The 16239-nt window shown below is 41.0% G+C and overlaps 1 protein-coding gene and 1 long non-coding RNA gene across 10 annotated transcripts in view; one reads left to right on the top strand and one right to left on the bottom strand.

The window, feature by feature from the left end:
- Positions 1-16239, top strand: part of LOC140663148 (uncharacterized) — a 304620-nt gene that overhangs the window by 118703 nt on the left and 169678 nt on the right. The gene's annotated exons all lie outside the window — the stretch shown is intronic.
- Positions 1-16239, bottom strand: part of LOC140663146 (CUGBP Elav-like family member 3) — a 353573-nt gene that overhangs the window by 216955 nt on the left and 120379 nt on the right. The window contains exon 2 of one of the 8 annotated variants that reach the window (XR_012046230.1): positions 12734-13483. The exons of 5 other annotated variants lie outside the window; for them this stretch is intronic. Coding sequence is in view for 1 of the 3 variants with exons in the window: in XM_072887116.1 (XP_072743217.1) it covers positions 13436-13483 (48 nt within the window). In the remaining 2 variants the exon portion in view is untranslated. Of the gene's footprint in view, positions 1-12733; positions 13484-16239 lie in introns of those variants that run through there. 2 more of the 8 variants (XM_072887116.1, XR_012046227.1) reach the window with 2 other exon arrangements.

Here is a 16239-nt window from a genome sequence, read left to right as displayed (position 1 = left end):
CAACAAGATATAATAGCAAAGAGATACCCATTCGAGAGAGTTATTTAATTGGTAAACAATGATTTCTCTACAAAATATTAAATTCCACTTTCTCGCAAATAATTGCGTAAATAATTATGTAACAGCAAGTAGTGGGTGTGTGAAAAGAACTGTACATACGTGTTAATAACTAAATCTCAGATACCTGTTTCATAAGAGAGAATGCACGTAATAATAACTCTCAAGGCTTTAGGAAAAGCAACGGAGAAACTCCGTTCACGAGTGCCTCTGTAAATTTATGCAACGACCTTGCTCCCGCTTTGGGCAGTTGGTTAATCCTGCATGATGTTTTTGCACTAAGCAGATTTTCATATGAGAATACTATGTAATAATTATGTAATGCCCAACTAACATATTATGAAGCAAAAATTATATTATACAGCATTATCCGTTTCGGGAAAATAATTTATCAAAAGTTAATCGAATCAATTAATAATATAAAACATGTAATTTTTAATTATTTAATATAAAATAATATTTCATCTACTTGTAATATAAATAATAAACATATAATTAAAGAAATAATATCTCAGTTATAATTATACGATACTCTTTTATTATTAATTTTCGTAGAGAAAAAACACACCGCCAACACACACCATATCCAAATGTCGAATAAATATTAAAAAGAAGCTAACATTTATATTATCTTATCGTAAATTCCTCGAATTAAAATCATAAATCTTACACTATCGGGCAAAGCCCGTAACAAATCAATTTATAAAATCACGTACGTAATATATATGTGACCTCGCAGAAACAGGAGAAACCAGAAATTTGCGCATTGTGGCGAGCATAAAGCGTTTCCGTGTCAAGCTAGACAGGAAGAAAGTCGAAGGCACGTACGACCTCGGGGAAGACACGACGTCCGTAATGGTCGTTCCGGATGCGTCAGTTTTGGATCCAGCAGAAAATGGACGTGCGCTGCTATAGGGATTTATTAACGTAATCTGCTTAGCTCTCGAGCGACCTCGGACCGGTCTGGGCCCCGTTTCTTTGTGACGCCCTCGCGTCAAAGGGAGGAGAGGAAAGCCGACCTTACTTTGCGCTTACCTCTCTGCCGTGCGCGCACTCGTGTAACTTCTCTTCTCTTTCACACCATGCGACTCTGCTGTTATACTTTGCCAGCGCTTTGCCGCGCTGCAGTGCGGCTGCGAGAAGTAGATACGGCTAGTCGTCGCAGCCCGGTGAAAAGGGGCGAAACAACGAAATTAAAAAGAAGCACTTGGCTCGCAAGCCGGCTGTTTGTCTGGCGCAAAATATTCCCAGAGTAAGACGCAAAACTGCACAACGGTCGCTTAATTAACAAGTAAATAAACTACGAGAAATTATTTGCAGATTAAAGGGAATGTTTTTCGTCATGCGGATATAATACACATAGCTTGATAAACTGCATTACTCTTATCGCGTTTCACGTAGCGTGAAAAATTTTTCGCATAAATTATATCACAAACGTGATAATAAAGTGAATTAATCTTCATGGAGACAGAAACATGATGAACGGCGTAGCCATTCCGAATTTCGGAATTCGATCGGTAGCTGCTACGTGCCGTAATGAACGAAAAAGATCGTGCCAGCGCGATAACAAATAGCCCGAGTATCAGCGAAGATCGAGGACTTTCCTTCTTTCAGCCGGGAGCAACTGTCGAAGTCCTCAAGAGATTAATGCCTCTACCGGCCCGTCAGCCTTCCCTTTCTTTTCCGTACCAACTAATTTCGTAGTCACCGATGGAATTTCAAAAAATGTGAGATATCTATCTCGCGGGGTGGGTTCAACGGAGGGAAAGGGCCCTCCCTTTGGTGAAAAGGGGAGAGGAGAGGGAGAAAGGTACTCGCAAGAGTCTTCCGTTTAATCATGCTGCGTTCGGTCGATGGGCGGCTGTTCGGTGGCGAGACAGCGTTGTGAAGAGACTTTAAACGAGCGGGCGGGAGGAAGACGGGCGGGAACTTGAAGCGGAGAAAAAGGAAGAGAGAGGAAGAGGGAAGAGGGACCGGAGCCGAAATCGATATTTAAGGCTGCTCTCGTTCCTGTGAAAATTTAATAACCCGCTCCCAAGTATGTGCCCTCGAGAAGAGCAGCTATCGTTACCGTGCACACGTGTAAACGTTCGTCCGTGCGGCGACATTATCGCGCGATATTAAATCTCGGCCTGGAATAATTGAAAGTTTCAGGAAGGAGAGAAGAAGAGGGGGGGAGGAGGGAGCAGAAAAGGAGGATGGAGATACGTCAGAGCGGCCGATAAGGGAGGCTGCGTCGAACTTCATTTTGCAGTGGCGCGCATGTTCGCCGATCGCGTATCAAACGTCAATTGGAATTCCGGTATCACGGAATGTATGTACGGATGAACAATGTCAAACACAATACACGCAGCAATATGTACATCGTCAATGAAACGTTGTGCATGTACGCAGTTAAAGAGATAGACATTCCAACCTTGGCACGTTTATCCGCATATTTAGCGACACAATTTCAAAGAACTTATGGCTGTAATCTACGTTCATTAACATATCGATCCATTGTGAAATCTCATTTACTTCTTTTCTGCATCACAATTACATGTAAAGATGGCTATTAGATAAATCTCTCGGACCATCGTTTGAAAAGCACCGGCTGTTAATCTCTCTAGATTAACAGGCGTGAATCATAGGATGTGCTATAAATTATCACAAGACGTTAATAAATATTAACTGATTTTTAGTTTACCATCGTCAAAACCTTGCGAAACCTAAAGGAAATTGTCGCTTTAGGCGCTGCAACTTTGATATTGAATTATTCTGTTTTATAAGTACATGTGGGAATAATAAAACCCTCATTCTTGGCTTAATTATGCAAAATGGATTTTAGATGTACCCGGCGAGATTGAGCTGAATTCGTGTATTAAATATAATCACGTCGTATCCGTATTACTGTATGGAGTTACTTAAACCGATTAACCGGAATTATTTAGTATTAGCAATTAAAAAATTTTTCATAAATTTGAATAGCAAATAAATAACTTTTGCCCAATTAATTTCAATTGGTCTTTAACAATATTCAAGATGTAATATCTTGATAAAATATCGATGCTGTAAACCTGATACTTGAAGGATATTATATAATAATCAAATTTCATCAAGAAGAATCTCGTATTTAATAAAGCGCTAAAAAAACTATTTCTAAAAAAATATAAAATTTGATTTTTAGACTATATTATTTGTAAGAAGAACGAAACATGGCGCGGGCGGCTCGGTGAACCAAGGGACTCAACACGATTTTCTTTTGTCTGCTAGGCGTTTCATGGACAATGCCGCTTAATCCCTCCAGTGTGGCAACGAGAAGCTCTATCCCGTCCCTTGACCTATGCATCAACTAACGAGAGACTCGGTCGAGCTGTGTCGATGAACGAGCGTTCGACGAGGAGGGAGATTACGCTTCAGTTAGAATCGCTTCGATAGAATCTATCTGATGCTGATGCTTCGCTATCTGATGCTGAGTGATTGTCTAGATCACGATCGATCGATGTTTGCAGCTATCGTCTTTTCGAGATACAATGGAGCAATTATCGTTTCCGAATAATTCTCTGCACCGAGCAGGAAGCGATTGCAGACGCTGTACGCTTTTAAAACCTATTTCGGTGTTTCTAATTTTTTTTTTCCTCTCAACAAACAGTTTGCAATCGTTTATTTGAAAAGAAAATGTATTTTTCTATTTTTGTCGTAATTATATATCTGCAAAGTATCTACGTAGAACGTACGTTTACTTAATCAATGTCGTCATTAAAAAGTGGATCGAATTCTTGCGGTCAAAGAACACATTGGTCGTAGGAAAGACATCCGTCCTGCCGAAAAGTAACCATTAGCGAAGATCTATCGTGTCCGATAGAAGATCCGAGAAATAGCAAAGAACACGAGAGAAACCGAGGACACTCAGCTGTCGTGCGGAAAGCGCTGTCCTGGATATTCGACTCCGTTCTTGCTTCTCTATTTCTTTATTCTTATATCTCTATTCTCATATTTTTCTTGCTCGTGAGCGTAGCATGGTAAGCAAGGTAAAAGCATAAAATGTCGTATAAATAAAAAAAAGAAAATAAGGCGGGGAAGAAAAACCGCCATAGAAAAAAGGAGCCGGAAGAAAAATGAACGACCTAATGAACTTGAAGAAAAAGTTAAACATTGACGGACGTAGCTTTAATGAGCGCTTTATATAGGAAAGTTGATTTTATCGTTTAGTCGCGTCTAAATATTGCTCCTTTCGCGCACGAACGCTCACGTGACGTTACGACTTGTATCGAAATCACTTGAATCCGTCGGTCTGAAATTTTTAATTATTATAATTATATATATTCCGTCTCTCTTGCTACAGCTACTTTTTTAATATCCATATATTTCTTTTCTAATCATATTTGCATTCTTTTCAATTATTTTATTTTTTGTTTTAGCAATTATTTATGTACTTGGATATATCAAAGGAATTTTCCCGCCTCGAAATAAATAAATAAATAAAAAATAAAAAATAAATATCTCTACGCGCAATTCATTTTACAACAATGGAAATATTGAAAATATACTCTTGCGATTCGTGTTTTCATTGGTTTAAATAAGAAATCCGAAAATTAATGCAGAATAAATCAAGGAAGGAGTTTCTTTGGTGAAATTGCGCATGCGGGGCGCCTTCACGTGTTAACTCGCGACAGTTACCGACAATCCCGATGAACAAACATTAACGCACGTGAAGGAAATCCCAGGTAATTTGGACGGCCCGGATGAAACGGCCCGTGGTTCCGCGGTAGCTTTATTGCGAATTTATGCAATGTTTAGCCGCATGACTAATTAGAGACGCGGCGACCGCCAGAACGCGTAAGCCGTGCGCAACGGCCGCCGGAAAAATTATGCTTATGCATAACCGCGGCGGCGGCTTTATGGTAATATTGTGGTCCGTGCTGAAATCTTCTATGCGCATATACACGGGAACGGTACCCCGCGTGTTTCGGTGCCGTCCTATCCTCGTCGAAATCCCGGCTTCCAACAGTCTCTCTCCCCCTCCCCTTTGTCACGCGCTATTCGAATACATTACAGGGGCATCTCTTCATTTCGCTGGCGATGCCATCGCGTGCGCTCTCGCGCGCGAATGAGAAACATATCGGTGTCTGTCCGGCCGTGAAACGCGGCACGGCGTTTGTATGGATACACGGACGGCCGTGTGGCTTTATCCAGCTGTGAACGATACATTTTCACTTCAATATTATATTCAAAGGTGAACTGCAAGTGTAACTGGAACTGCAACTGGGGAAATCGCACGTTTTTCACGATTGCTGTGAAAATTACAATCTTAATGACTAAGTCGATTAACGATCACGAAATGTCAAGGATCGAAATCGACGCGATTACGCGTTATCATGACGAAGAGCCGGTCAGAATATTCAGTATATGTAAAACTGTTGGTGCTAAGGTATGCGTTTTCGAAGGAAACAAAGAGCTCGTGTCAAGATACTGGCTATATCTGAGCGGTTGTGCAAAAAGCTTGAAGGAATATGGCCCTAATTACGGTAAAACAGCGCAGTCTCTGAGTGCACCCCCGCACTGCGTCAACTGTCCCGTTTCCCAAGCCGGGACATTAATCATTCTGTAAAATAAATGTTTCGAGTTTCCGCACGTATCCCTCCGCGTTACCGCATCTAAAAATATTCGTTGAATGATGGACGACATTCTTGGCAATAATTCAGTCACGAACAGATGCCTTTCGCGTATTCCGTCCATCACCGTGCATGACGTTATGTTATCGTAATTTAAAGATACATATTGGATGATGTTTGTTAATCGACAAAATTGCAAATTATCTTTTAAATCAGAGAAATCTGTCCGAGCGTAGTCAGATAAAAAAAACTCATAAATATTTGTCCGTGGTTAACAAATAGCTTTGATATATATAATCTATCAACGTTTTATACGCTCACTCTGAGAAATAAAGTGGGACATAAATAATTCCGAGTATAAATATAGAAACTAACGAGATGTGAGATTTTAAATTGTAATTCGCCTTGAAAACTAGTTTAATGAAACAAATAAAAAAGGATAATTCATAATATGGAAGCTCTAAAAGTTTCATTCTCAATATCCGCTTTATAAAAACTATTTAACAAAATATATTTACCTTTTTTAAAAAAAAATCATCCGCAAATCGACATTAATTCCGTCAATAATTTCATCAAGGTTATTTTGATGAACTAAAGAATATATAAGCGCATTCAATTCTCTCTTTCTAATGCACGTTTCAATAACACGTCGAGCGTTATATCGTCGCTGACGTCGTATATACGATTTATGCCGGCTGGAGAACGCATCATTACGGAGTACAATGCAATGTCCATCAAGCGCGCCCCATCCCACTGTCGGTTTATTCTCAACGTCCTCCTTGCGCGATCGAGATGACGAGAAGGTAAAATGCACGAGGAATGAGAAACGAGGAAAAGCGCGGTGATGAGAGAAAGAAGAAGGAAGAACGCAGAGAGAAAGGAAAATAAAGCCGGGGAGGTGGAGGAAGCGAGAAAGAGCACGGCATTACCAACGCCCACGCCGCACAACTCAGGCCATAGTCGATCTTGCGGAACATTTTAATGACAGCAGCTTACCGCGCGCATTTACCACGCGCCCGCAGTCTCTCGTCTTGGTTACCCGAGCGTGTGCGTATGTATTTCGAAACTGCTCTCGAACAGCAAGTGAACATCACAATTTTCTTCCAATGATGTCCGTCCTCCGTTCTCTCTTTTCTTCCCCCTTTTTTTTTTATATGTCGATTGATTACCATTTTTGTTCCTTTTAATGTATCATCTCTTTTCTTCATCTCCATGTATTTCATGTATTTTACACATCATCTTCTTATACAGGCTTCTCCATTCTCGAGCCTTTCCTTACCGGGGTAATTCGCTGGACCCAATTATTTGTTTGCTTGATCTTATCTTTCTTACTTGACCACGAAAGTTTATCAACGCAAGTACAAGGGAAGAAACTTTCTAACAGCCGAACCTACTTTTAATCTCACCTCCAGCGTTTTTTGCATCGCCGTCGTCGTCGGCCGTCTCGACGTGTCCTCTTAATTTCTGTCCAAAGGTAGCTCGCGCTCGCTTACTGCGACTTTCTTGCCGCAACGTCGTAAAGATACCGTTCCGCGCGTGAAGGTTTTATCGCAAAAAATGACACAAACTCTGAATTTAACAACTCTTTCGAGATCGAGATTTATATCTTAGTTAGCGGCACATTCTCGTTTCTCACGTGCATAATATGCGCATCATACGTTCCGCTACCATCGTTGCTGATGATTCTTCTCCTTATGTCCACGGTCTGAACGGAAATATTTGCAGAAGGGTATGGGTCGCTCTATACTACAGTCGAACAAAGTGGCCCTAATGGCGCAAAAACAAACTCCGTCTCGCAAAAGTTGCAGCATGGTCGACGCGAAGTACCGCCCAACAACCAAGAAGAGGAATAAGTAGAAGAACGAAGTAAGAAGAAGAAGAAGAAGAAGACGAAGACGAAGACGAAGACAACGACGACAACGACGACGACGACGACGACGTCGACGACGACGACAGTGGCGGCGACGGCAGCAGCAACGGCGGCGACAAGCATTTGTCACCATGCCCCCCATGCGAGCAACGCCTTCCGTTTATGCAAACGTACAGCCCCGTTGATGTTTACCTCTTTGCAAACCTAATTTCAGTTCCCCCCCCCCCCCGAGGGAAGAGGCCGCGGAACTTCTTCGGGGTTCTGTTCGTCGTAAAGGGGAGTCCTGTCCCCATCCGACCCCCTCTCCTCTCTTCCCGTCGTCCCGTTCTTGCTCACTCTCTTTCGCTAACTTTTGCGCGCCAGTGGCAATCCTTTACAACGCCACTGGGAAGCGAAAGGAATTGCAGCCTTACAATCCTCCTGATAAAGGAGTTTTCTAAAACGGCATGAAAGGGAACGTAGGAGGAACGAGATTTACGGATTTCTCGTGAATACATCGATGAGACGACGATGTATGCCGCTTTGTATCGACGTTTCGATGGTCGTGTCACTCTTTCTACATTTTACTTCGAATTGACGCGGTTTTACGACTTTGCAAAAACGCGCATGTAGGAATTCTCATATAATTTTTCGAAAAAAATACACATAAAATTCCAATCTGGTTTATCTGAATAATATTCGCGTTCACTCGACCTACTCTTAAAAAGTTACTTAAAAAAAAATATCTGCCGAGAATACATAACAAAATTCTACGCACTTTTAATATTTTTTTACTTTACTTTTAACATTATGTACGCAATTTATATTTTTATACTACACGCGCGCATATGTAATTTTAAAGCACTTGTAATCTGTAAATAGGTGATACATCATCTACGGCCATATGAAGATTAATCTCACGATGCGCAACCTATACATATTTAAAATGTAATACTGCCGTCAGTTTTGAGCACAGTGCATATGTTATAACATGTAACCGTAATATATGATGTGAGAGAGAAGATGCGGCAAAGGCGCTGCCGTGACGTAATTTGCATCCGGGAATCGATTATTTAACGTAGTGAATATGATTCTCAGGGTTCTCTCATATCATAATTAATTAGCGTACTCGCGCGCGCGTCCAACATTCAGCAAACACACGGGATCTTTTTGTCACTCTTTTTCCAGCGAGCCTGTCCCTCCAAGAAGTACCGCATTATTTATTGTGAGACGAGGGATCGGCGGCGGGAAGTAGGGGGCAGGACGAGGCTGGTGTATAAATTATGCATTTCCACGACAGCTTTATCGCTCACTTCTTTCCCGTCCTCTCATTGTCGTGTTGTCACAAGCAGACCTCCGCCGTCCTGCTTCTCTTTATAATCCATAAATCCAACAAAGTCGCGTCTCAGGATGGCGCGCGGCAGCATTTTCGCGGCGTCCTCTACCACAGTTTTCTCCTATTACGTCCTTTGTCCATATCCATTTCGTTCTTTGTCTCGAGGATCCATCTTATAGTCTCTGTCGAGTTTTCTCTTCTACCTGTTTCAAGTATACGGATTCGAGAAAATGGAAACGACAACAGCCGCAGCCTTTGTCGGTTAGACGCTTTCATCGAAATTCTTCTGATGCATGGATTTATCAGTCGTCAGAAATATAAATCAAATACCGCGCGACCTATTTTCCTATCCTACCATCGACTACCATCGACGAAAAGTGCGTGGAAAGCGCGTTGATAGCGCGCGACGTCGTTTAACACATAATCGCGTGCGATATTAGAATATGTTGCATTGTAATCGTTGGTGACGTTTTTAAAAGACGTTAAGGGGGAGGGGGTATAATTCCTTTTTACGGTGCACGTTGGAAAGCCAATTTCCTTTGCGCGTGCCGCACGAGCGTGTAACGCGACGTTATAATTAATGCACGCGACATAAAGCGAAGTTCGCGGTGGCAACGACGTGACGGTAAGAAACGGACGTGGCAGAGTAATGGAAAACGTACGCGTGATTATACTGCCTCGGTGCTGGACAGGCAACCACCACCACCATCACCATCACCATCGCCAACATCAATGTATTACCATCGGTTTTTCCTCGCCAACGTAGCGGCGAGAAGCGAATATCAGGGACAAAGACATGGCGACCCCAGAAAACTATCGTCAGCCCTTGGCGACGGAATCATAACGCGTTATGAGAGGAGTTCGGCCAGACTGGACGCGACGAGGTCACAGTTTTAATGGTGTCGTGAAAATGGCAACGATACGCGCGATTCCCGTTGGGACGTGCGTAGAGGGTACTTGCGTTCCCGGTCTCCCTGCAATTTTCCTTTTTATTTCCCGTGCGTAAAATCACCGGATCGCACTCCGCTCGCTCAATGACCGGGAGAAGAAGATATTTTCCGCTGGAAACGCGCGTTTTATGCGCGTGTACAGGAGAAAGGAACGCAAAACGTGATAATTGTGATAATTAATACGTTAACATTATTCAATATTTGATTCGCATTACAAATACGCGCAGGGATATTAACAAGAAGTTAATTTTGCGGACGCATTGTCGACATTGCAGCACATAAATTTGCAACAATGTATTAAAACGTGCTATATTATTTATTCGGACCACGATTAATTCGGTTGGGGCTACGGTTCGCCCGTGAGTAATGTGATTTCGATAACTGGATATAAAATTTAACATATTCGAATAACATGATTGAAATATTTGCGACTCTTCCCGTTTGAATGAAATTTCTCGTAATGTTCATCAAACTCGGTGCAGGATCAATCGATTCGCGACGATAATCAATCAAGCTCACTGCAGGCGCTCCGCCTCGTCTGCGAATCCTTTCGACGAAGGAAGAGGAGGGCAGAAGACCGTCACACCGCGGCAACGAAGAAGGCTTGATTAATGAGACGGTTGTCGAGGGACAAGGGACGAGGCGACAACTGGCGGGATAAATAGACGACGATAAAAATGGAGTGGCAATTAATTTCGGACAGCAGCCGTGAAGGGAAAATGTCGTCCGGGGCCGGAGGCGCCTACGCGCTCGAGGACGTCCAGGACATTATGAAGAGGAACTCGTCGTCGAGCTTCTACGACGGGAAGAACGATGTGACGTGCGGGAAAACGGATGCGGGGAAAGGAAAAAGCAGCAATCGAGGCCGCGCTCTCTCGGGAAATGCGGCAAAACCGTGCAAGAAAGAGAGAGGGGAAAAAAAGCTGGAAGCACACTACGCATTTATGAGGGTTTCGCATTTCCGCTAAAAAATAACACGTCTCGTAATCGCTATGGTGCGACATTCAACCGCGCAAGAGAGTATCTCTTTTATTTCACCGTCGCGCGATACTATTATGCCTATGGAAATCATTATGCAAAGCGAGACGTATCGCGTTGCGCGTGCGAATGTAGAGCCAACTCTTGAAACACGTCGATTGTGTAATCACGATTCGTCGAACAGAAAGAGAGGGAGAGAGAAAGAGAGAGAGAGAGAGAGACAGCGTGGGGACAACATCGGCGAGGGTTAGAAGGTAGACGGAGCAGATAGAAGCGGAAAGAAGCGATAGAGATATCTCGTGCTATCGATAGATAACTCCACCCTATCCATTCTCTATCCAACTTTCGCATTTCTCTTAAAACTTCGACGGCTGTAGATGTGAGGGGGGAAAAGAGAGCGAGCCGAAACTTTCTTCCCGACATACCTCACCGATTGACGGGCAACACATCACATAGGCACGGCGGCGATGCCGCGATTCCGCGCTTCGTGATCCTTGCCAAGATCCAGGAGGAAAACTTTGGCCCGTGTATCCTATTAATAGGATATGCTTGACGCCATTGTACGAGCATTTTTCATGTTTCGCGGTGCAATGCAGCAACATTCGTGTCTACATGTCCATTCGGTCGCATTCGACGTCCTATAGCCTCGTCTGCTCCTCGACCTCAAATCTCCTTGCCAAGATCAACATTATCTCTCGATCTTCCTATAATTGTTTGAAGAGGTCTTTTATTCGTGTCTATGGATAACTCATTAAAACTGCAAAAAGATTCGACGAGCATGATGAGCACGAATCGCCGATGGTTCTTCGAGACCATCGAATTCTGGATTTAAATCGAAATATCGAGTTCTATTCAAGAAATTTGATTGCGCTTGGAATCGTGCTTTTATCGTTATAAAATGAGATTCGGAAAAGACTAAAATGGAAGATGGTATAAGATTGCGTTAATAGAGAATTATATAATCGCGTGCCTTTATTGTTCAAAAATGAGGCACTCAAGAGACTAATGGAAGGCGAGATAAGATTACATTAATAGAACTTTGTTATCACATATTTTCATCTTATTTAGTAGATGATTTTATTATTAAGAAAAGATCAATCAGCTGTAGAATGACAACACATAGCTACGTGTTAGACAAGAAATGTGTAAAAATAATCCGTTGTAATCTACCTAGCTTCTCTATCGAAACTTTGCAGTTTCAAACAGAAAATGGAGTAAGATTGCGTTAATAAAGAATCATATAATCGCGTACTTTTATTATTATTCAAAAAAAGAAGCACTCGAAAGACGCTAATGGAAGGCGAGATAAGATTACATTAGTAGAGCTTTATTATCATATATTTCCATCTTATTCATGAAATCAGTAGATGAATTTATTATTAGAAGAGGAGATGAATCAGTTTTAGAATGGAAACACATAACCGTAGAGAAGAAATACGCAAAAATAATTCGCTATAGTCCGCCTCGCTTCTCTATCGAAACTTTGCAGTCTCCATCGTGAAACCGAGCGGACCCTGCGCCCCTCTATACATCGCCGCAATGCACCCCCGCAGGGCTCGTTAATATTCACGGCGTGACACGGCCGCTTTTTCGCAGCGTTGTGTTACGGGGAAAAAGATACGGCCGCCCCTCCCCTCCCCATGGGAATTATTGTATTCCCGCGGCACGTCGTAGTTCGCCGTAAGTGTGCGGACCGTGAGGAGGGACGGCGGTGGTTTGGAAAGAAGGCTGCTTCGGGGTGTGAGATCCAGGGAGGAGAGAAGGACGAGAGAAGAAAAGTCGGTGAGAGGGTAACGGTGGAACGGCGGGTTGTTCAGGGGCTTCGAAGGTTGAGAATGGTTCGAGGATGGGACAGAGACGAAGGTGAAGAAGGTGGATAGCGCGAGAGGCACGCACCCCGTAGACACCCCCGCCCCGCGGCAGATACTTCAGAGAACCGTAGCTCGGTGGCATCGGTGGGTGAGCGGACTGGTGAGTTGCTAGGTAGGTAGGTAGGTAGGTAGGTAGGTAGGTAGGTAGGTTGGTAGGTAGGTAGCTAGGTAGGTAGGTAGGTAGGTAGGTAGGTAGGTAGCTAGGTAGGTAGGTAGGTAGGTAGGTAGGTAGGTAGGTAGGTAGGTAGGTAGGTAGGTAGGTAGGTAGGTAGGTAGATAGGTAGGTAGGTAGGTAGATAGGTAGGTAGGTAGGTAGATAGGTAGATAGGTGACAAGAAGGGTAAGATGTAGAGAGAGTGAGAAGGAGAGAGAGAGGGGGGAGGGAATGTACCCAGACTCCCTGGTTCGCGTATTAAGCCGGCCCGAGCGAACTCTGCATGCCGATGAGCTTAATATACTTTACTTTGTCATAGTCGTGTGCACCCACCTTTACGAACGGCGGCGCAGCCGGCGGATTGGCTAGGCTGTCACGTAAGACCCACCGGATAAGGGCTGCGTACCCCTTTCATACTGAAATTGTACGTTAGGTACCGCTGTTTTGTTCCTTTCCGTGCGGTATTAGTATTAACGAATTATTATTTCGAGACACAATACTATGTTTTAAAAAAATTTATATCGAGTTTAAACAGACTAGGATATATATTGAATCTCGTCACATACGCATTGTAAGTGTGTTACAATTCGTGGTAATGATCATAGATTGTAAATTATGATTCACATAAAGTTTATAGCGGTAAGGATCAAAACGTTGATACTAACAAGATGGTCCGTGCAAGATTTGTGCTTACCTGAAACAAAGAAAGACAAAAAAATCACATAAGTATATTTATAAAATATATAGACGTATATATTTACAAATAATATATTTGCAAATAATAAAATTTATATACGATAATGTTATTACAAGTTTAAATTAACAAAATCTGTACAATCAATGTATACATATATATATACAAAATATAATAATATACAATTTTTATAAAAATTGCATACACACACACACATAAATGAAAAAAAGTGTATCTCACCCAAAAAAAATTAAAATCTGAAAAAAGTAATTGCATTACTCAAAGTAGATAAAAATTAAGCGAGATAAAATGTCAATCTTCTACATCTAAGAAATGTGTCATGATGCCGTCAACTGCGTTGTTTACTCGCTTTCTACGACACGTGAGTAAATTTAGTTTCGAGTTACGTCATGGTGTAATATTGGCAAACTTTTAATCAAAAGCATGAAACCGAAATAGCAAGGAAGCTTTATTTTCCGCAGTAATGTCGGCATAATGTCGAAGATCAAGCAAAACAAAATGAAAATCAGGTCGGGGTGTGGCGGAAATGAAGAGCGAAAGGGACCGAGAATGTTACAAAACGGAATATTGCGCTGGGGACCTAGTAATACGACTGCAATAGAGAAAACGAGTCTCGTTGAATCTCGAGAGAAATCTTCGAACTTTTCATCAAATGTGAAGAGTTATTGCATGAGAAATATTACCAAATAATATTTATTATAATAATTGCTACCGTCATAGAAAAAACATGATATTAAGCGAAGACTTTTCTGTGCTGTACTTATAATTAGAATCATAGAACAGGTTGTTTGTCTTTCGTTCTATCTTTTTAATAAATGTCTATATAATTTATTCCTAAACTAAAAAAAGTAAAATCATATTTTTCAATGCAATATATAAAATTTTTTACTTTGTAATTATTAAATTAAATTAATAATAAAATTATATAATTTTTATAACTGTATAATTTTATAAGAATAAATATATTTACTTTTTATTAATGTGGATTTCACATACAAAATTATTCTCTTTCGCGTAAATTCAACTTAATGACGCATTAATTATCAGATCACTTTCAATTTTTATTGGCAACGCACTGAATTTTTTACATTGCAACTGGTTGATCTTAATGAGAATTCCACATTCCATGGAAAGAAGAAAAAAAACTGTAAAAGAGAGAGAAAGAGAAAAAGAGAAAAAGAAAGATAACCATTTTGCAATTTATGTGAAAACTTTATTCTTCATGATATCTAACAACAGATCTTTTTTTTAAATATTATAAGAATGGTAATAAAAATACTTCTATATATCCTTCTATATGCCCTTTTGATTTGTTTCCCTGTTTAAGGGCTGACGTTACTAAGATTGATGATCCGTTCAAAGAACACTTTTATTTTACAAGGATTTATTACAATGTAACGACGTTTTCTTTGGTCTGACTAGCCATGATGGATACCAACGCTTCTGTGGGAGATAGTAGATTTATAACTCGCCTAATAAATCTAAAGGTATGACATCAGTCGCAATCGTTTATAAATGTACGACTTTCCTAAGTACGGAATGCACTTAGGAAATTATTTCGTATTCATTTTCCTGCTGGAATACCGATATTTATAGACTATAATCAGAATAGGTTAGGTTAATTAAAATATCTTGCATCAATTTTATTTGCAATGATTCATTTCCACTTATTGTTAGTTTATTTTCATCCGTTGCATGACAGCAACGTCTTGTATTTCAGCTAATGAATTATCCTGTTCACAACACATTTATGCACAAATCTGTACTAACCATCTCCAGCGCAATACCGTAATATCGACAATGGATGATAATCTCGGATATACATAGCTTCCTGCCACACCCTTTGATTACTATAACGCTACGCGCGTGCAACGCGTGTTATCCTAGTGCGTGCGACTCCGTTCCCGGTGCGACCTCGTACGAGAGATGCAGTTTGCGGTCGCCCTGTACTCTGGTGGGTTTATTATAATTATACTTATTGTGTCCTTTCTCGCGCGTTGTGCGTCAATAGTAATACGTGCATGAAACGCACGCGAGCACGCAATGTAACACGACGACGTAGCCGACTTGTTCGCGGCGCGGCAATGTAACCCGACGACGCGAGACTGTTCGTATGTATGAACTGACGAACGGTAGTACACAGGTGTAACTGCGTGCCACACACGTCAATTCGGACGGTAAACAATACTGGAACAGCACGTACCGCCTACGTTACAATCATCACAGCCGGTAAATTACGGACGTGTAACGCGAAAGTGTCCCGAACCGCAAATTATTCCCCAATAACACCAACTCTCGCGACAAGATGCGACTTAAAAACTATACTGTCTATATGTGAGAAATATTGTCGACCAATCGTATACTAAAAGTCATATTTTTCATAGTCACTCAAGCTTATTTTTCGTTACGAGTTTTTCAAAAACTATAAAAATATAAAAAATTTGTCACATGTCAAATGTATACATTATACTAACAATATTATTTATAGTATTATAAGCCACAAAAGCGTTAAAAAAATCATTTTTCTGTAGATAAATTTAAGAAATCATACATCAGAAATTGCAAAAATAATTTTTTTAATTTATAAAAGAAGTTTGTATATATAAATCTTCTAAATAAAATAAATTCTATATATATATATATATATTAAAATCATGAAGATATCTGTCACGATATAACAGTTGTGTGCACAGAATAAATATAACTGAATAAATAAAATTAACCGAAAGAGAAAA

This window comes from Anoplolepis gracilipes, chromosome 2 (genome assembly GCF_047496725.1).
Source record: "Anoplolepis gracilipes chromosome 2, ASM4749672v1, whole genome shotgun sequence".
NCBI lineage: Eukaryota > Metazoa > Arthropoda > Insecta > Hymenoptera > Formicidae > Anoplolepis > Anoplolepis gracilipes.
Note: the sequence above shows the minus strand (reverse complement) of the source record. Positions and strands in the feature narration are given on the sequence as shown.